The sequence below is a fragment of the Gobius niger genome (genome assembly GCF_951799975.1).
Source record: "Gobius niger genome assembly, chromosome: 6".
Lineage (NCBI taxonomy): Eukaryota > Metazoa > Chordata > Actinopteri > Gobiiformes > Gobiidae > Gobius > Gobius niger.
The window spans coordinates 5606959-5629350 of NC_136857.1; the positions used below are offsets into that span (position 1 = coordinate 5606959).

Sequence of the window (22392 nt, forward strand, 5' to 3'; positions counted from 1 at the left end):
TTTTCCCAATGAGCTTCATATAATAAGGCCATCATCTGAAATAGTTTAACTGTTTGTTTGTAATGTCAAAACCATTTCTGTCTACTCTACTACTCTGGGGACCACCAATTCATTTTCTCGTAGGAGAGGTGTGGTTTACGATTATCCATAGCCGTTTATTGGGCGCTACAAATGTCTATCATGCGTCTGCACGTAGACACAGCCAATCGTATCATCGTGTCCGATGACGTATGATGTACTCGCTGTAAACTTTCAAGCTAAACTATTTAACACGGTCTGAAGCTTAATCGAAAGATGGAGTTGCTGCTGTTGGATCCGTAAATAAACCTTTTTTTTAAAAATGTTTTATCCGTTTTATCCAGCATTATCGTCTTGCCGTCCCTCCTCGTTCTGTGATTGGTCCCCAAATCCATGTGAAGATTTCGGCCATTGGTCCCCAGGCTGCTGTGCAGTTCAAAATGATCGAGCGCACACAGCAGCGTGGGTACTCCAAGACTAGACCCCCACTGGAGTCACAAGATGATTCATACTTTTTATTTTGCATGGGGAAAAAAATATGCTCTTGAGAGAATTGAGAACATTGTAACATGCAAAAAAAGCTCTAAAAAGTCAAACATCCTCACTTTAAGTTAGTTGTTTTGTGACAAAGGAAAGCGTCTGTCTGTCATTAGTCAATAAAGTAGTTCTTAGCACTGGACATTAGTGTCACAGACTTCAGCCTCATCTGCAGTGGATCTCTGCAAGGCTTATCTTTCTCCACCATTGGTTTTTATGTTTTTTTCTTGCCACAAAGGAAGGTGTAATTCTGCGGACGTCCAGGACAGGTTTCCATCTGCTGCTGACTGCTCATTTGGACAATACATTTGATTTTTGTTTAACTGTTTTGATGTTTCGAAACCATCTATCTGTGCGTATATCCCCATGAAGGTCTCCACTCCACACCTGTCGGCTCAGCCTGCAGTTCGAATCAGTATTCCAATCTCACAAAGCTCCTCGCCACAGCCTTTTGATCCACTCACAAAGCCCGGTCACTTGGGATTTACCTCTTCTCTTATTCATCAAGCACTTTACAACCAAACTATATCAAAAGATTAACAATGCAGCGATTCAAAGAGCGTCTTCAAAGGCAGCGCGCTTTTTCACTTTCCGGGGGCCACGTCCGCCATTACCGATAACAAAAGAGGAGACAAAGGGCTCTAAATTTCCAGAGCACCTTCACTCACTGCAACAAAAAGGCAGAGGGGACAGTTTGAATAGAGCCTTGGTAAGTAGAGGTGACAAATTACTACATTTTCTTTGCTTCAGTAAAAGTATACAGTAAGGATAAAGGAGATAAGTGACTCAACTAAAATGATTCAATAGGAATTCATATGTAGGCTATGACAGAGTGTCTTAAAAATGTCATAGGGTACTTCAGCATTGTTAAATTTCAAATAATGTCTGATGGAGTATTTTTTATGTATTACATCATTGTTGTTTGGTGCATTAATCAAATTTCACTTCACAAATTAGCACGAAGAGCATAAAGGTCAAAGCGTCTTTGTTCTATCTAAAGACTCCAGTCAATGGTTTGTACTGAGGAGCTATTCATAGGCTCATTGTGTGGCTGTGATACGTTCCAGGCGTGAAATTAATTACTGAGGATAAATTTGGATGCTGAAGTATGTAACCTATCGACACACACAAGCAGAAGGAAAAGGCTTTTTGATGGAGAAAAACCTTCTGATCTCATTATAGAACTACTGGTCTGAATTAGTATTTGATCTATCATCTAATTGCCGTTAAGCTTTGAACATAAAGAGCCAGTCATTTTGATCAATGATTAGCCGTAGAAAGAAGCTCATTATTTCTATTACTAACTTATTTTTCATTCGTAAGCTTTTTGTTCCATCTTGTCTACTGTTTGAGCAAAGTAAAAGTACAAATCCTACAGGAGTGCACTGTGGAGAAAACATCCCATTATAGAAAGATAACATTTATTACAGACTCATGGTCCAGACCAGAAGACAAACAATATTAACCTCTAAACTATTAAGAGGCAGCCATACCAATTTTTCCACAGTTGCGAGGTGTAACATATAGCACTATATCAACAACAACAGAAGGATTATGCTGTTTTTTGAATCATTCAGGCGACATATGCATTTGAACATCAGATTTCATAAGACAGCACGCAATGCATTTAAACAATTCACGTTCACTGGCACTTGTCCATTGGGGATTTTTTAACAATCTCTGGAAGCTGGACTTTTTATAATTCACCCACAGATGTGCTGTGTACAGAGGTGAACAGTAAACAGAGTTAATTTCACCTCTACAGAACAGGAGCAGTATTTCCTTGACAGAACGTTCACTTGTGCATATAACATCCGACATCATCTGTGAAACGATCTGTTATGATGTGACTAAGGTACTTGACAGCATCGCATACATTCAAAGTGTTCCCAGAGAGCACAAAGTGAGAAAATGTCAATGATCTGTCTTCCTTTGACCCACAGATCATAATCACACTTTTAGTGCAGTTGTAATTCACATCATGCAGTTCCCCATAAAGAGAACACATCTAACAACTGCTGGAGACCGGCTGAACTACGACTAAACACCACCAGGTCGTCTGCATCCATTAAGTGATTGATTAAAGCACCTCCAACCAAACAACCAGCACATATTCCACTGCAAAAAGTAAATATCACACATTTGCTTAAATGACTGGAATTGAGGAAATGTATCTTGTTTTGAGCGGTTTTTCACTCATTTAGACACTTTTCCTGATCGGACCAAGTTTACTTTGCTTGTTTGAGGACATTTCATGCCAGTTCTGATGTAAATCTCACTTGAAATAAGAAAGTAATATTGCCAATGAGATAAGAAGAATTTTCTTACCCCATTGGCAAAGAAAATTACCTGAAATAAGGACGCAATGTATTGAAACGAGTCAGAAACATCTCAGAACAAGTGAAATAATCTAGGACAAATGCCCAACAATATCTTAACCAGTCAAAACAACAAAAAATTGGATTATCATGCTCAAATTGAGATGTTTATACTAGTCTAGTTAATTACTTTTTGCAGTCCAAGAGCATAGAGGGACAACATACTGCCCTGTCTCACACCACTACAAATCAGACACACAATTGTCCCATATGAAGCCCATCCATCCATCCATTCATTGTCTTCCGCTTTATCCGGGGCCGGGTCGCGGGGGCAGCAGTCTCAGCAGAGAAGTCCAAACTTCCCGATCCACACACACCTCCTCCAGCTGTTCTGGGGGGACCCCGAGGCGACACCAGGCCAGCTCGGAGACATAGTCCCACCAGCGTGTCCTGGGCCTTCCACGAGGCCTTGTCCCACTAGGACATGCCTGGAACACCTCCCGCGGGAGGTCAGGAGGAGGCGACCGTAAAAGATGCCCTAGCCACCTCAGCTGCTCCTTTCGACGTGAAGGAGCTCCTTCCGGGTAACTGAGCTCCTCACCCGATCTCAAGCGGCCCAAATGAGTTTCCCATATGAAGCATCGGCGTTAATTCAACCTGGGAGACTAATTTCAGCATCACCTACCTAGCGCCAATGATCGCTTCCGAGAGGGCCACACCTCAACCTCAGCCATCAGTGTAAAGAGCTGCACCTCCATAGCAGCCAATCATCGCCATCGATCCCGCTTTAAGCCTCCAGCAATCATGGCTCATTCGCTTCCCAGCTGTGACCCACCTCCGCCCCTTCTCCACCTCTTCTGCCCACGGCTTCTCCCTGCTGCTTTTTTCATGGGTCTCCATACCACCACCAGTGTCCAGGCTCCGGGGAAGACATCCCTAACTTCAAGCTGTTCATCCATACTGACTTTCGACATCGATGTACATGTCAATAAATCATCCTAATCGCTGCTTTTGTCTGTTTGAGTCTATCCAGGTTGAATTGACCTGCATAGTCTGATGGTCATACCAGCAAGAAAGACATTGAATGACATATTTAGGCACACTCTGTAATGTTAGTCTTAAATGAACGCTATTATTTTTTGTGATGCCTTCGTGCGGGCCTTGTTTTCGTGGATGGGAGGGAGGGCTCGGTCTGTCTCTCGCACAAGCAGGGGGGGCTTCAAGGGAAACAGTTTGGGAATCACTGCTCGAGACGGACTTCCTCTCCACGGGACACGGCTGAAACACCTCTGCATCTGGAATGGATTCCCGAGTCACCTTAGCGGGCGGCTCTCGATGGGGACGAGTGCTTCTACTGAGTGACTGAGCCCCTCACCTTATCTCTGAGGGAGCAGCCGACCACCCCGCAGAGGAAACTCATTTCGGCAGCTTGCATGCGGGATAATGCCCTTTCGGTCATGAGAGTTGGACCTCGAGCCACAGAAGCACTCTCTCCGTCCTCCGTCATCTTGCTATTTCAGCCCCCCAAGGTCAATGAGCCAAAGTTAAACTAATTAGCGCACCGCACGCAATTGTCTGTGACTGTTTAAAGATACTTGATATTAGCATTTACTTAAGAACAATAGAGGTCACTCAGGGCAAAAGGCTGGAAACCGCTGAAAGACCAAAAAGATCCCCCAGCCCCTAAATGTAAAAGTTCATGCAAATGCCAGCTTAACTTCTCATGGCACATTCGCATTTGAACCCGCTAAGAGACGCGATCAGTTGTGAAGTCTGCCTCGGATGTCTCAGGGCAGCGTGCGGCCCCCGAAAGACGAAAACTACCCATGAAAATCGAATGAGCTTAGCCGCTATGCTACGCTGCTGCTTTTTGATGAATATTGAGCCCAAACCGCGTCGGCTCAGGGACACACGGGCACTTTGAATAATTGATCAGAGAGTTTACAAGTTGCAAACAAACACAGAAGAGACAGAGGAGGAAAGAGTTTGGTTAATTTACGATCACTACGGCAACCAGATGGCAGATACAATGAGCTGGACCAAATGTTTTGTTATTGATGATTTGGCTAATTTACACAGTATAAGTACATTAATGAAGTATGGATTTAATCATGTTGGACAATGGTTCCCAATCTACTTAATGGATTAATTGTAAAGTCTCACAGAATCAGCCATCTGCAATTAAATGAATATAAGACATTGCAGCCAGGGTGTCAGGAGAAGTAGGAAAACTTACTCCAGTGTTAAGATTGTTGCACCGCCATTACTTACAGCCCCTCAAAGAAAAGATTTTGAACTTCTGATGGTTCGTAAATCATAAATAGGCCTTTGAGACCTGCTGGCTGGTTGCTTTCAGAGCATGGGCTAAACATAGTGCAGTTGCATCAACCTTTTGTGCCCTGAGACTCCCCTTAACGTTTTGAACACCTTAAACCCCGCCTTAAGGCAAGGCAAGGCAAGTTTATTTGTAGAGCACAATTCATACACAAGGCAATTCAAAGTGCTTCACAGTTGCATAAGTATAAGAAAACAAATACAATCAATAAAAACATCAACATAGAATTAATCAATTACAGTAAGAGGCAAGAGTGTAGATAAAATACTTTCAGTTCTATGCATTTTTAAGTCTTGTTTGGATTCGCTCTGTCTTGAGCACTATTTCGCTCTGTCTTGAGCACTATTTTTAAGTCTTGTTTTGACTCGCTCTGTCTTGACACTATTTTTAAGTCTTGTTTGGACTCGCTCTGTCTTGACACTATTTTTAAGTCTTGTTTGGATTCGCTCTGTCTTGAGCACTATTTCGCTCTGTCTTGACACTATTTTTAAGTCTTGTTTTGACTCGCTCTGTCTTGACACTATTTTTAAATCTTGTTTTGACTCGCTCTGTCTTGACACTATTTTTAAATCTTGTTTTGACTCGCTCTGTCTTGACACTATTTTTAAATCTTGTTTTGACTCGCTCTGTCTTGAGCACTATTTCGCTCTGTCTTGACACTATTTTTAAGTCTTGTTTTGACTCGCTCTGTCTTGAGCACTATTTCGCTCTGTCTTGAGCACTATTTTTCTTGCTCGTTCACACAAAGTTACCTAACCTCTGTTTTGTCGCTCCTTCTCCTCTGGACATCAACATAAAAGTAATCGATTACAGTAAAAGGCAAGAGTGTAGATAACACACATTCAGTCATATGCACGGGCAAAACCAAGCACATATTCTCCAATTCAGCTTTACTCAAATCTATAAGCTTTTTGACGCTTGTTTATAATGATTTTGTCACATTTTTGCCACTCACTTTTTCGTCTGTTTTTTGTCTCTCACATGTGTCTTGTTTGTAGCTCTATTTTTTCATGACTTTTTAATTGTGTTTGGGTCGTTCGTTGCTTTTTGTAGTTGTTGTATCTTCATCCTTGTCGTTTTTGTCGCTGTTTTGATACTTTGTTCAAGAAGCTTTTAGATTTGGGAAACCGGAGAAAATGTGCTCGGCTCCGGTGGGGGTTAAGAGGTTAAATTCTACATTAAATATTACTTTTCTTATTACATTACATCCTCCTCAATGTTGGACAACCCTCTGAACTTTAATCACCATGTGCAAAAAGCGGATGAAAGTGGCAAGAGAAGAGAATATGAAAAGAGAAAGAGCAATCAGGCATGTGCGAAAAGTCTTTCTCACAAGTTGAACCTGTGACTATGAAAATGGCCAGTCCAAGGTATAAAACTCCAAGGCTGAAATGAGGTCCCACTGCAATTAAATTAATTGTGGAAAAAATGGTTTCTTCTTGGTCTTCGTATAGAGTTGACTCATTTTAGCAGATGTTTGATGCCACTTATTTACAATGTATTGTTATTGCGATACACCTTTATATCTGTATTTCTAACACTCCTGTGCAGCCCCAGGTATTGGCCCCGGAGCTGCACGAATTAGCAGAAGTAGAATTGCAGATTTACAGTGGAGCCCTGAGTTGCTTGAGTCATACTTCCAGACTTCTAATTATTTAGGTGATGTGGGCTAATCCTGCTTCACTGCCTCATTGCTATTTCAAAGAGCACTTTCTACTCTCCCTGTGTCGTGGTGGGAGAAAATAGTGAATTGCCCATAAGTAAAAGTACACTTCAAAGCTCCTCCAGTACAGCTGCTGCATTAAGAGGCAGCGCTTGGAGCTCCCCTTTAAAACGCGCAATGAATAAGTCTCTTTAGCTTCTTTTTTAGTCAATAAGGCGCTGTACTCCGCGTCAAGTTCCCCGCGAGCACTGCTCCAGCACGGCTTGTACTTTTGAGGAAACTGCGGGGAAGCATTAACTACAGACAGAATGATGGATGTTAAAAAGTGACATTATGTTGAATCAACGTTTTGACACGGCTATACAATGTCTCGAATATGGAAACACACATATTATTTATGTGTTTTAACAAAAGGCAATTTGTTTTTTTTCATCAAATTGTGTCAAAACAATACGTGAAAAAAATCATGAACTAAACTTCCTCAATGTTTTTACCATGTTGTGGTTTCTTTCAACTGGATACGGATAACAAAATTGCAATAACGAAAATGATTGGCAGTGTACAGTGCAGCCCTACTTTCTTTCTTTCTTTCTTTCTTTTTTTTTTTTAGCTTTTTAACAACGCTACAATACCGTCTGCATTTCATTAAGCATGCCTTTATTATCCTTCATTCACATCATACACAGAACTCACATCATACATAGTTTGATGTAAAGTGGCCTTATGAACTGAAATAACCCATTCTCTGCAAGCAACGGAAACCAGCAAGTGCAACTTCAGTTCAAACTCTTAAAGGTATACAGGAGGATTTTCCCGAATTTTAGGAAAGAACCGCCCTCCACTTTTAAAAAAAAATGCGCATGCGCAACACTCTATCTGCCTCTGAGGAGGAAGAATCTCCCAAAAACACTGTTTCTCTCTTCTGAAGCCTTTCTCTTCTTCTCATACATTTCGAAGACACTTTTTCTCTTGCCCCTCTGCCATTTTCAAACGACTCGGTGCGTTCTGCGAGCAGCAATGAACGGCTAACAGCGTAACTCACATAGGCTTGAAAGTGCGCATGCGCAGAAATTAACAAGGGGCGAGCGCGCGCGACGGCCTTACGTAGGCAAATCACCAGAATGACTGACAATTAGGAGGACCAATCGTCTTGATGATCCACCCGGATATAGACCATCCTCCGCTATACCTTTAAATTGCACTTTAAATTGCATTTCACTAGAAGGTATGTATCTTGTAGAGCATTGGTGTCAAACTCATTTTGGGTCGTGGGCCGAAATTCACCTCCCACGGCGGATCGCAGGCCACATATAATGTAAACTGTAAAATACTAGTGATACTATTTTTCAATAAATTAGTAACAATTATGAGCACTGGGATTATAAAATAGAGCTGATTCGGTCAAAAGCCAGGCACGACAGTAGCCTAATAAATAATAGCATTACATTTCTATTGTGCTTTACCAGCCTGTGTCAGATTCCCTAATTCCCTGCTATATTGTAGTCATTATTCATTCATTCCACACTTGTTGGAAAGCTTCTATTGTAGCCACAGCTGACCTGAGGCAAAGTGACCATATACCACATGGTTTTAATGTGTTGTTTATATCCTGATCTCTTATTGTGCCAGTGCCCTCTGCTGGACACATGTGGCTGGAGTGAGTATTCTAGTTATTTCTCCTGAACTGGTAGATCCAGTTGAATAGTGAGCTTTAGCTTCAGCAACATTTTCCCAATTCGACCGTCCTTACCCAGGGGAAGTGGCATCACCAACGGCTGCTGTTCTTCATCTTTAAGGTTATTGGCAGACTGCATGCCGCCACCTACTGTATTGCATGTGCAGCAACATAGTGTCCACATAAAGACATAAGAGAAAAAAAAAAGAAATGTCTGACCACTGTATGAACAAAAACCCTCAAAGCTAGAGGCTTAATCCAGCGTAGTCCAGCGTAATATTAGCAACTTTATTGGGTGCCAGGCAGTGCTTTTTACTGTAAGTTATAAAGCCAAACACCCACAAAGCAGTGTAGTGTCTGAAAAGCTTCCTCTTTAAAGACAATTGTGGAAGCATTTCAAATTTGAGATCCAACGGTAGACGCTAAGAGGCTGCCAGAGCGTGTTGGCAGTGACTTGCAGCGGGGCCCGGAGTAGCAGCAGGTTTATGGGGAGGAGAGGAGGCCAAGCAGGGGCTCAGGGCTGGAGGGAAGTCATACATCACCACTGCCACATGTATAATTCAAGTGTTTACGTTATAAAGCGTCTTGCTTTTCACTCACTACATTAATCCACATTTTGTTCATGCGTGGAGCTGTTCTTTTACATGGGTGCGCAGTGTCACCCCTCCCCCACAGCGACCATGAGGAGGTAACAGTAACACGTTTCAAAGAAAGGCAGAAAAATGTTGTTCTTTATGTGTGGGAAACAGCGTAAAACAATATGGACATGAGCACAAATCGTATGGTCTCATAGTGTTTATCTTTTCCAGGTGCATTTGAAAGCGCCACACTATATTTACCATATGGTGGACATTTTGTTTTTCTACTTTTAGAGACAATGCTTTGGGTTAATCAGCACACCGTGGGCTCACTCACCACGCTGAAGTCCTCGGGTCGACACTCGGTCCCGTGGAAGTGGCAGGCCAGCAGCATCTCACTGATGTCGTGTCCCGTGCGGTCGTAGAACTCTCTCATGTTGAACGGCCGCGGTTTGAAGTTGTGGAAGTCCGTTTTGGTCTTCAGGCTCTCCAGGACACTCTCTTCCACCAGGTGCAGGTCGCGAATCTCGTATCTGCAGATGCATAAACCATAATAGGGAGAGAGTGAAGTACCTTATCGCATGAATAGTTTACAAGTTGCTAGAATCTGGATTGAGTTGTCCCAAATGGCTTAGAATTCTGGAACCTTACCCTGAGATGGCAGATAACAGGTGAAATCATTTTGGCTAAACTCAATAGCATAACTTTGCACATGATAATACATCAAAATACAAAACCTGTGAAGGAGAAGTCAGAAGCACAGAACAAAAGCATACCTCGTTTTTCCTGAACTAACCATTTAGCTACAAAATATGACTTCATACGTATTTTGAAAATGAACTGAATTGAATCATTGAAAACAGTTTATATAAAAAGAACTTGTTATGCCCAAATAGCTAGAAATTCAGCAAGTTGCATGAGAAGTGGGCCTTTCTCCAACCCCTTTGATGCTTTCATAACAACACTGTGCTTCCTGTGCACATACCATACTACATTCATGAATACACTGCAAAGGTGACTCCTTTGAAATCCAAATACTAGTTTTTGAAAACTTCACAAATAGAAGTTATAGAAGTTTGCATGACAGTATTTTAATCTGACAGTAGAGAGGATATATATATTTAAAAACATATTAAACTGGCTAGCGGCTGAAGGGGGAAAGGCACTGTCCCCTGGGGTAGCAGATTTAGCAGATTGGTGTTTTGGTAACCTTGTGTTTAGTGTGTTTGCCTTTATTTAAAGGCACACTGGGTAAAATGTTTGACTATTGCCAGCTAAACAAGACATGCTCCCAATGACCAGCTCGACACAGAAGATGCTACCTTTGCAGTCGGTAATCATGGAATGGATTTCAATAACCTATAATTTAACCAAATTGTACACAGATTAATATTATACTGAGGATGGTAAGACCACGGAGAATAATATGTATATTAATGTGCCTTTTTAACATAAAACTAGTGACTTTATGTAATGTTAACAATGTTTGGCACTGGCAACATGCTGAAAGAAATGTATTAATTGCCTTTTGCTACTTGCTTTGCTTTAGTTGTGCTTCGTTTCTGTTAATTATATGAATGAATTCATATGATTGATATTGTAATTACATTTCTGACATGATCGGATGCTGCAGGTGTATATAATACATTTCTTTTGCTCTTCTTTATATTTGTTTTGTACAAGTTTTTATTTTAATGATTGTATTGTATTATTATTATTGTATATGTTTTTATTGTATTGATTTCGGGGGTAGGCGCTCATAAGCTTTTGCTTCAGCCAACGCCATTTGAGCATTAACTTCTCAAATAAGCAAATAAACTGAAACTAAAGCAATTTAAATCTCATATTTGGCATTAGTCGACATCTCCATGGAGACGAGCAGGAGACGTCCCGCTCCCGGTAAAGTTACAGTCAGGTCTTGGGAGAGAAGAGCTGCTCACAGGAAACACACATTGTTTGTTCTTTCATTTAAGGTATTTTTCAATATTAAAAAATATCTGTAAAAAATAAATAAATAAATACTTGTATTATTGTGTAAAATGTTGCACGGTGTGGCTTTAACCAAGAATATCACAACTGAGAATATCTCTTTCAGGGGGAGCCATGGCAAAACAAACCAAATAAGGTTAAGGTTCAGGTATTGCTGGGTTGCAGGTGACATCACAGCATTCTAAAGGCCTATACTATTATATAGAGGAAAAATTATTTTGTTTTTGAGGAAATGTTTGGTCTTGTACAGAGAGATCATGGACCCAGTGACTGATATTAATGATATATTTTTGAATTTATATATTTTCCAATTAGCTACGACTTGTGAAAGTGTAATGCTGTTAATAGGAAAAACTGGCTCCTGCCCCCCGCTGGGTCCGATGACATCATCACATTCTAGAACCTGCAACCCAGCAATAGTTGAAAAATCCCCGTAGGGAAATTTGTTTTCTGCATTTGACCCATCCTCAATGCCGCTGGGACGACCTGTAGCAGCAGCCAGTGCAGGACCCATATCCGGATGTGGGGCCAGACTAATGGTCAGAAACACCTGCTGGAAGATTCACCTATTATACATGTTTTTAGTGGTAGGGAAAACTGGAGTACCCGAGGAAACCTACGCAGACACGGGGAGAACGTGCAAACTCCACACAGAAAGACCCAGTCCAGTCCTAAAATAAAAAGTACTTATTAAGTAGTTAACCTATTGCTCTGGGATACTTGTGGCTGTCCCCTGGAACACAAACACGCCGCACCAAAACCAGCGTTACCAAGAGAGGGATTTTCACTTTATATTTAATGTGCACAAGAATCTGCCGCCTGCATTAAGGAGAGAACAGAATAAAAGTAGACGCAGCAGCTGTGCCCTGACTGTGATCTCCAACTGAGCCATTATTACAAATGTCACCCCTTTAATGGACTCGCCAAAGAGCGCCGCGCTCAGTTTATTTACGGATAGAAATGAAAAGCCTTTGTAGATTTTTCGTGTGTGAAGGTAGTATTTCTGTGCGAATACAATGTTTTATTGATCTTCAGCGTGTTTTTTAAGTCAGAATGTGGTTCACTTGGTCCAAATACAACACGAAACAGCGGTGATTTTCAAAAACATAAAAGCTGAATTCCACTCGCAGGATTGAGAATTAAAATTGTGGATTTTAGACAAAAAAATTAAAAAATAATCACTGGAAACAGTCACAAATAATAGTTTTCGTCTTCATCGAGGACAGACATGACAACTAACAATTTTACACATTTACAAAAGCTTTCAAAAACACAGGGAAAGCACTGGCTGAAGTAAACCAACACTGTGTAAGTACAATATCCTTGCTAAAATGGCACACCACTATTTACATCGTCTTCTCCTGAGACCATTTAGCTTTTAGCCCAGATCCCCCTCCACCAGCTGCCTTATATCGGTCTGTCTTGGCACTGGCTCAACATTTGCCTTTCGCTGTCAGTCCAAGTGCCTGAAATACAATTTTAAATACGTCCCATGGCCTTATAGCTGCAAAATGCCAGGGTCAAAATTGAGAGCCCAGGACAGACTTTCCCCTTCGAGGCAGGAGCCAAACATCTTAAGTTTTGGGCCGATCGATTCTCCCACTGGTTGATATATTAACCCCTTTAGAGAAGTCGGCCCGGGTCTTTTTTCAAATGGCGGCTCTATCTTTCAGAGGGTTTACGGCACGGGGCTTGGATTGACCTGGCCCGAATCAATAATAACTTCTTAAAAAGTAATTTGATTCGATTGAGAGACAATTTATTATTCTCGTGTTCATGATACGCTTTATGCACCCACCGCTTTATTACAGATATTTATATTTGCTGCGTAAATGTCAGTGTACAGTTTTGAAAATAGCCAGTTTAGTCATAATACAGTGCAGCTATATTAGAAACTACATAAGAAAATATGCAACAATACGATCAAGTCTCACTCATTACAATCAGAGTGTAGGAGTACGAATAGGTTTGTTCTCACAGTTCATTCTTCAGAGGACAAATCTGCCAAAAAGCCACTTATGTGTTCATGTCCCCTGATAGCGCTGGGGGCTGTGGTGCAGGCTGACACTGAAGAGGCTAAACATCCCGCCAAAAGACATTTCTCAGACCAGCGAGCCCCGACATGAGGAGCGGCGCGCCTCGCTCCTAAATGGGTTTCATGCCAAGAGCGATTTCTCTTTTGGCCAGGGGTAAAGGAGCTGAGTCTGCTGCTGCTGCTGCTGCTGCTGCTGCTGCACTGCCTCTCTCCGTCCTGCCAACGGAGACTGGATAATGAGCGCTGAACCTACTTCAGAGAGGAGTTGACCCGCAGCACCCCTGTCTGAGGAGTCTGACTGTGACACAGAAATTAAATTACGAGCTGCATCAGTCTTGTTTCGGTGTAATAGTGATTACAAAATTGGCCATGCTTTCGGTTTGGCTCTAACTGACCTGTCAGCTAAATGAAAAATTAGTCAGTTTGCTACAACCTCTGGAGCCTGTGTCTGACTGTCCACAAATGAAATAATAATAATAGTAATTGCTTGAGAGACATCTGCTACTACTAACATCCCAAATATGGCCACAAAACCGACTTACTTCAACACGTTATAGTGGTGCTTTTGTAGATCTACATTACATGTCTTATTGATGAGAACTTAGACTGTTGAGATTACAGAATAAAGATGAATATATTAACTATATCCCAGTTCTGTTGCCATACAGGTGAGGAATTCGGGCAAATTCACCTCCTGTAAGAGCAATAGTCATTTAAGCCGCAAAGCCATTACTTTTATAAACTACACATTCAAGCACCCTAATGAGCTCACTGCTTTTGGCGAGGTTTCTCCTATAGCTTTAACTTTGGAAAGTCTTAACTCCAAAGGGATCTGAAGATACAACAATCTGACACATTGACAGTGTTGGAAAAGCTGGTTAAATAAACTGTCAGAAATAAAACTTTCATCATACATTTAGGTCTATTTGATGTTCAAGTTTGGTAAATATTGCATCAACCTAGAAACCACGTCTCAACTTGTGCGAGCTCTGTGATAAAGCATGTGTAGGTTCTGCAGAATGTAGAGGTGCTGATTGAACCGTGCTCTGCAGCTGTACCTCTGGTTGAGCAGGGCCAGCAGTTCTCCCGCGTGGTACAGGTCGTTGCGGGTCACGCGGCTGAAGCGGAAGGCGTTCAGGTTGCAGAAAGTCACGGCGGGAAACGTCATGGTCGGGGTCGTGATCTCGTCCAGTTTGGTCACGTGCGGGTACTCGAGGTAGAAGTGGATCCTGTCCACGCACACGTAGAGCAAGAACGTCAACGAACCGAGGAAAAACAGCAGCCACAGGCAGCGTTTGACGCAGAAGCGCTCGTACGTGAAGATGTGTGAAATCCCGTGTAGGGTCGAGCTGTGAGCGAAAACTTCCAGCGACGGAGGCTGGTTCGAGTCCATTTCCTCCGGTTCCACTTTGAGATCCATGGTCTTTTGTTCGTGCCTCCCAAGGCTCAGAATCCGCCAGAGTCAGTGAGCGAAAGCAGTTAGAGTTAAGAGGCGCGTGAAAAGCATAATTCACCTGTGGCACACTCTGCCGTTCTCCACGCGACCAGGTGCAAACGTGCAGATAACCACGGGGCAACTTCTGGCAGCCATCCCTCACGCGCACAGGCAAGACATGATGAGCGCGAGCTCAACAAACTCAGACATCAAAGAGCATTTCAGCGAAGACAAGTCTCTCCCCTAAGACCCAGAGCTCGCGCGTTTGGTCACATAAATAACAGAATCTTTCTGTCATCTGCTGTTCCCTCTTTCGCGCGTGATTTTTACTTCCCTGGTGCAAACCTCTTCCCTACACCCGCTTCATCTTCTCCTGCGCGCCTCACAAACCGTAAATCCAGGATGAGTTGAAGAATTACACACGGCTTTGAGAGCTGTCGGTGTGTGTCGTGAGCTTCTTCTCTGCCTCTCTCGGTATGAAGCGGCGTCAGCGGCGGTGCGCGCGTGCCTGCGCTCATGAGGAGCTCAGCGGAACATTTATGGTCCAGCCAGAGATTGGAGGGAACATGTTTTTGAGCTTGTTCACTCAACAACTGAGCTGCAGGGGGAAAGTTTGATTTAAAATGTTCATGGCTGAGATATTGTCTGCAGACACAAGTTATGTTTTATAGACTACAGGCGTTCACCAACTTTTTTACTCCAAGTACCATCCGAGAAAATATTTTGTTTTTAAAGTACAGTCCGGATCAAAACGGTGTCTGAACCAGGCCTGAGCCAAAATGGGTGTAAATTATGACCAGTTCAAAATGAGGACAAAAAGTTCAAACTAATTTAAGCAAAGAATACCTGCAGAGGACCCTGACCAAAACATGTTGCACAGCACCAGTGGCTATTCTTTTGTATTACTAGGTGTTTAATAGAATACTATGTAGCCTATACGTTAATACACAAAGATACAAACATGTACTCATTGATGGATCTTGATAATTCGATTCGATTATATTATATCAAACTAAAATTAATACATGTAGAAAATGGCGGTAAACCTGACGATTATAAAGTCCCATGACGATTATTGAGACAGTAGAAAATGTGATTTAGATTTATATTCGATTAATTGTCCAGCTCTATATTAACCGTTAAGTGAAAGTATAGAAAACATTATGTAAATGCTTCATATGCAAATGTTTTATTATAGAAATTGAATTGCGCTTTGACTATTTTGTTTGTCCTTGTAAGACTGAGCAGTATCAATCACACCTGGATGGTGTCCAGCGCCCCATACTGAACAAAACCCCTTTGCTTGTACTCTGTGACAAGTAAGACAAATGTATATTCCAGATTCTCAGACGAACTGCCCTCCATAACCAATGTTTTAATTACAATATTGCAACATCAATCAGCCGCATGTAGTTTTTCTTAACAGCTCCACTTCAAAAGTCTATCCGTCATCTCAGCCAAAAACAGCAAATAATGATATGTGACGCTGTGGATGCAGGGCCATAAATAAACAATGGCATTTGGTCCCCTGCTGGACACGGGTGAAAAATGAATCAAGCAGCAGCCACAGCAGCCAAGTCGAGCTTAATATGCGACACATTTTTATTGGGTCTGTCCTTAAAGACGTGTTACACCGACTCCAATGCACCACCTAAACTGACGCTGTGATATTCACTCAGCACTAGAGGGAAACTGTACAGACCTGTGCACTGAACGTTTATATAGGTCTCCCAGATTGTTAGAGAGACATTGACGTTGACATTGACATTGCAACAATACAAAAAAAAAAAAAAAAAAAGATGTAGCAAAGACTGTGGGCCTTTCTGTGTGGAGTTTGCATGTTCTCCTTGTGTCTGGATGTGTAGCTTTTGTTTGCTCTGTTCCCATACGGATGACAGCACTGCAGTCAGCCAGTGCTTCTGAGGGTTTTCCCCAGTGGCATCAATAAATGGGTCAAATACAGATAACTGAGAACATAAAGTACACTGTAACCAGAGCCACCTTGTCCAATGGGCTAGCAGGGGCTGGAGCCCAGGGGCCTACCATAGTCAAGGGCCTATCAGAATTAAGGGGGGGAAAAAGGTGATTTGTTGATTTTCATGACAATCACTTCACTTTGCGGTATGAGTAACCGTATGCGATGATTGCGCTGTGCTGATATGTGTGTACCTGGAGTAGGCCCTCACTGCCTGGCCCAGAGGGACACATGTAGGAGTAGCAAGGTTAGGGTTTCTGTGGGATTTAGGGTTAGGGTTATAGGTAAGCGTTTAAGGTTAGGGTTTACGCTGAGGGGGGGTGGGGGCCAACAATTCTATTTAAGCCCCGGGGCCTATGGGTACATTAACCTCTTACCACCCGCCTAAACCAAATGCATTCTGTCCTCTTTGGCTATAATATAGGCCTGTGTAACGCCTCATTTTGGTCACATTTTTGTTGGATTTTTGTCATTTTTTTGTTGAATTTTTGTCACTTTTTGTTGAATTTTTGTCACTTTTTGGTTGAATTTTTGTCACATTTTTGTTGAATTTTTGTCACATTTTTCTTGAATTTTTGTCACTTTTTGGTTGAATTTTTGTCACATTTTTGTTGAATTTTTGTCACATTTTTGTTGAATTTTTTGTCATTTTTTTGCTGAGTTTTTGTCACATTTTGTTGAATTTTTGTCACATTTTTGTTGAATTTTTGTCACATTTTTGTTGACTTTTTGTCACTTTTTTGTTGCGTTTACATCCTTGTTTTCTTTTCATATTTTGTAGCTGTTTTGGTGCTTTTTTCCGAAGAAGCTTTTTGATTAGTGTAAAGCCAAACTGGATAAAATGGGTTCGGTTCAGGTGGGAGTTAAGAGGTTAAGGTGGGCCTGACTGTAACATCCACTCACTTATGACATATATTTTAAAGAAGGCAAAGATGGCGATTTAGAAAAGCAGTCCTAGTTCTGTGACAACTTTCGAATGTTATTATGTGATATAACTCAAGGATTTTCTGCTGGGCCTTTCATTCCTCAAGGGTATTGCTTAATAGTTAGAACTTGAAAAACTAATACTGGTACTCCTATTTTTTAATACAAGGACATGCAAGTGCTCTCAAACTCATTGTAAATGTTTTTAAATAATTTTACTTTGATCATAATGTTCTTATATAGAATTATGTTTTGCATTATTTTTATTCTAAGTACCCTTTGCTAAGATCTCCCGTATACCCTTGGTTGGGAAACATAATGCAACTGACTGAAATTCTAGTTAGAACAAACAAAAAATGACATCGGTTATATGTTTGTGATATCTGGCCAACTGGAGACACCATGCTGGATACTCGCAAAGGGGTGTAAGGGAATAAACCACGCCACGCTGTATCAATAGTGTGTGTAGATACTAGATTAAAATCGGCGTCGTCACATAACTTGGAATCACAACCTTTAGTGTAGATACAAATGGCAACTTTCTCTAATTATTCAAAAACTACTTTAACAAACGCTGAATTATGAATATAATTTTCTACTAAATAAAGCTACAAGACATTGAGAGGAGCAAAGTGGGTCAACAGCCCATAGATACATACATGATGCTACATGTTAGCATCGTGCTAATGCTAAGGCTAGCTACGACTGCCGTTTAAAAAGAAAAAATGTATTAACGTGACCACATTCTATTAACGTGACCACATTTAACCGATTGTCTATAAACACAGTCTTTTCTTTATTCAAGTTATATAGTTATCTCCCCCATAACAGTTTTTATTTGACCATTATAGTTGTAAGTGTCGCCTACAGCAGTGGTTCCCAACCTTTATTGTCTTGTGGGCCTGTCAATGGTCGTCCCTGTACCCCCTACCTCAGGGGTGTTGCAGTTTATTTAGAAAGTAATTACTTAAAAATGGTATTTGTAAGAAAAAGGACAATTTACTGAAAAATATAGCTTTCCCTATTAAAACTATGTTCAATTTCCCCCTTTATTCAATCTGAAATAGTTTCAAGCACCCCCTGCTAGGACCTCGAGTACCCCGTACCCCTGGTTGGGAAACACTGGCCTACAGAACGTAAATAACGCGTCAGTGTCTGTGGCTGCTGTCCGTGGTGCTGAAGCGTCTTTTACCTGCAGTTCCCCTCCCGTGCGGCAGGGGGCAGTAAGACCTCGCCGCCGCCGCTGTTACAAAAGGCAGAGTGAGGACATGTGAGCAGACATACAAACATGGCGACGCCCGCAGTGGCAGCAGTCCGCTTCTGTCGCGCTGCAGGTCGGACAGTCTCCCTCCTCACTGCCGGGCACAGGCGGGGTGCGAGCCCGCTGCAGACACGGGGCTATGTGTCCACCACCCCCGCGAACGGTGAGTCTACGATTTAGGGAATTGTCACTACGACTCGAGGGAATCAGAGAAGAGTTCAAATGAGGCTGACAGAGATGGATGCAGGTTAAGAAGTTCGCAAATCTAAGGAATTCAGCTGCAACGTTGGACTTTATTGTTGTAATTTTGCTGTTATTGCCATTTTTGCGATGAGTCGAGGGACTTGTTTTGTCGTAGTTTGGGGCGCTGTTATCAGACTCCTTTCTAACCTGTGTTGTTGCATAACTGGCCGCTTGTGTTTATTTAATGACTAATGCGGGTCATAACAGGAGAGACACAAGCGACAACACATCCAGACACGTGAATGCAGTGTGAAGGGACATCTGAACATATAACAAAAATAAATACACAACTTAGCCTTTGTGCAAGGGTTCTCAAACTTTTCAGACCGCGACCCTCACAATCACCAGACCAACAACTCCCCCCCCCTCCCCCGCTGTAAAAAATATTTACTATTTATAGTAAATTCAGGTGCACAACATTTAATATTTGGTTTAATGATGTTGGTTTGGAAAGTTGATTTTCACGTTTGGTTTAAAAGAACAAGCCACAGTTCTTCCATACTGTGATATGTTCTTACCTGAGCTTAGACAAGTTGATGTGTACCTGTCTGGTCTTTGTGCGTGCCCGGGAAGAACTTTTTGGCGTCTTCAACCCGTTTGAAGTTATAGGAATACAAAAAAATACTTAAAATAAATTGTCAGAAATGTAAAAAAAAATTGTCTCAAAATCTCATCATCATGCAACCCCCACTTCAGTGTCTCTCAACCCCCACTTTGGGAACCCCTGTACTAGAGCAGAACTATTATTGGGAACTTTTCATTTCTTTCCCAGTCAAATATTGCCTTCAAATTTTCCTTTTTGCTCAAAATTCAGTACATACACTACAGTATGTCCTGAAGCTTTAAAGACGGGGTATTATGCTTTTATCAATCCCATAGCACCAGTCTATATCACACTACAATGATGACCAAACCTTCTGTTGGTCTGTAAATGCAGTAAATTAGAAAACACTGCCTTGTATGAAATTGCTCTCTCAAAATGGCTGTAGTGAATGTCTTGAAATAGGGCTCTGTCTCTTTAAGAACCTCTGACCCTTTCCGACACGCCCCCTCCACACGCTGTCTGTGGCATCAGTGGGGAGGGGGTTCTGCTGAGGAGCAGTGGTTGGTTACTCGGCTGGTGACGAAAGCTCGGAGGCGTCTCCAGGAGGTGGGGGCGTTCCTAGGAGGACTCAGGCAAACCTATCCCTAAAATGGCCGCCATCAGAGTTTTTACAGATTACTCAAAAATACGTGAATGTGCCAAGGCTACACTTCAGGCATGTTTTTAATGAGGGAATGACATAATAACATGATGTAAAGCTTGAAAAAGTTGATTTTGCATAATACCCCCTCTTTAACATGTGAGAGAAGATGGTAATTGCTTTTCAGAGCATGTTTGTATTTGTACAGAGTTAGCAGGTTTTATACATACCAAGACGGGAGATGATGTAGTTTGCAGTGGATACAACACTATCTGGAGTCCAGACAATTGCAGACTTTTGCTATTTGCTAATTGTAACCATTTAAATACAAGTAGGCTACATTTATTCTTGCTTCTATACTTGGCACATGCTGCTGGAATAAAAATGTGCCGTCCATGTGTCAAACTATGCTCATTGCTGTTTTGTTTTTTCCCCATAGATGCAAAGTTCCGGCTGGATGAGAAGACCGCCCACAGCAGCCTGGACCTCTTTAAGAGGGACACCGGCGTGATCTACCGTATCCTAGGTTTGGACCCGTCTCACGTGCAGGGCAACCCCGAGCGTTTCAGAGACTGGGCCGTGGTGTTCGGGGATGAGGAGATCACCGGCGGAAGGCACTACTGGGAGGTGACCGTGAAGAAGTCCCAGGCGTTTCGAATCGGTGCGGCAGAAGCGCAGATGTGCCGAGACGAGTGCGTGGGCACCAGCAGCTCCTCCTGGGTGTTTGGATACGCCCAGCGCAAGTGGTTCGCCATGATGAACAATAAGGTGGTCCCCGTGACGCTGGTGGGAAAGCCGGACCGCGTGGGCATCCTGCTCGACTATGAGCAAGGCGTCCTCGCGCTGGTGGACACCGAGAAGGGCAGCGTCATTCACAGCATTAAGGTGTCCTTCAAGGGTCCTCTGTGCCCCGCTTTCGGACTGTGGGATGGGGAGCTGCTCACACATAGCGGCCTGGAGCTGCCACCGGGCCTCAAGTGAAGACACAGTGGAGCTGTGACGGGATGTTCATGAAAGGCCTTACACGTTGTGGTTCAAACAATCAGTGTTTCATATTAATGGGGGATACTGTTGTGTCTTCCATCCACGCAATAAGATTTATTCCACCGTAAATAACCAAATTACAATAACTTTTTCCTCATAAACATATACAATGATAGAGGAAAAAAAGATTAAATTAAGGTAATAAGTGTCATTTCTATAACAAGGCATGTAAGGATCACCTGTGCCACCCATAATCTCAAAAATCTACAGGAAGCTTTGTGCATCACCTTACAAGAACCAGAACAGTACCATAAAGTCATTAACGATACCATTTTCGTGCTTTTCTGTACCTCATGTATTACCTCTCAAGTGTGGTGTTTTGTGTTTTGCCAAGTTTAAGCTCAGATTTAAGAATGTGCTCGATGCCATTATTTGTATCATGACATGTTTCACAAATGTACCTTAAAACGATCAATAAAATGATGAAGCAATATCTTTTGGCCTTTTATTTAGAGCCGTGATATATTTACAAAAGCCGACTACAGTAGAGCCTTAACCATTCACTGGTGTCAAGTAAAATGCCTAAATCTAAATATAACAATGACTGCATGGATAGTACCCACTTTAGCAGGGTGACGTACAGGGGCGGACTGGGACTGAAAAACAGCCCTGGACTCTGGTCGGCCCGGCCCAAATTAGCATAAATGTGACACTTCCACAAATACATATGCTAACCTCTGACCCCCCCGCCTTAACCGAGGGCATTTTCTCCAGTTCGGCTTTACCCAAATCTAAAGGCTTCTCGACTGGAGAGCAACACTGTAATGTTGTAATTACATATGCTGTAATATGTAATGTAATTTGAAAGCTCAAATCTAGAAAAGTGATGGTAACTTTTTGTCACGTTGTCGCTGCATTTTTGTCATGTTTTTGTTGCTTTTTCATTACTTTTTTGTGGCGTGTTTTTGTCACTTTTTTGTCACTTTTTCATTGTGTTTTTGTCTCTTGTTTTTCGTTTTTTTTCCCCCCATGTTATTGTTTTTTTTGTCCCTTTTTTGTTGCTTTTTCCAGCACATTTTTGTTTTTGGATGCTTTTCTTTTAAGCTTTTAGATTTGGGTAAAGCTCGGTTTCGCCCGGGGGTAAGGATAAGGTAAAGTGAGAGGCCAGACCGGTGGCCCTAGAGCCAGTGGCCCGTCTGTGCTCTTCCAGAATGGACATATGGCCAGTCCGCCCCTGG

The 22392-nt window shown here is 42.1% G+C and overlaps 2 protein-coding genes across 3 annotated transcripts in view; one reads left to right on the forward strand and one right to left on the reverse strand.

The window, feature by feature from the left end:
• LOC306964712 (acid-sensing ion channel 1-like) overlaps positions 1-15095 on the reverse strand; it is a 121756-nt gene extending 106661 nt beyond the window's left edge. Inside the window, exons 1-2 of the mRNA XM_079558825.1 lie at positions 14207-15095; positions 9462-9657 (exon numbers count right to left, since the gene is read on the reverse strand). Coding sequence (XP_079414951.1) covers positions 9462-9657; positions 14207-14568 — 558 coding nt within the window. The 5' untranslated portion in view covers positions 14569-15095. The remainder of the gene's footprint in view (positions 1-9461; positions 9658-14206) is intronic.
• A 3643-nt stretch (positions 15096-18738) lies between these two features.
• On the forward strand, positions 18739-21597 carry spryd4 (SPRY domain containing 4). Of its 2 annotated transcripts, none has more exons than XM_079559139.1 (3): positions 18739-18906; positions 20610-21359; positions 21456-21597. In XM_079559139.1, the coding sequence occupies exons 1-2, from the start codon at positions 18771-18773 to the stop codon at positions 21149-21151; spliced, it is 678 nt and encodes a 225-aa protein (XP_079415265.1). In that variant the 5' UTR covers positions 18739-18770; the 3' UTR covers positions 21152-21359; positions 21456-21597. The 2 variants fall into 2 exon arrangements, with proteins under 2 accessions (XP_079415265.1, XP_079415264.1); XM_079559138.1 differs by having other exon boundaries at positions 20610-21352; positions 21450-21596.
• The last annotated feature ends 795 nt before the right edge of the window (positions 21598-22392 follow it).

Coding starts and splice junctions, on each gene's coding strand:
- spryd4 (XM_079559139.1), top strand. CDS start 18,771: ATGGCGACGCCCGCAGTGGCAGCAGTCCGCTTCTGTCGCGCTGCAGGT. Junction 18,907..20,609: donor GTCCACCACCCCCGCGAACG/GTGAGTCTACGA, acceptor TTTTCCCCATAG/ATGCAAAGTTCCGGCTGGAT.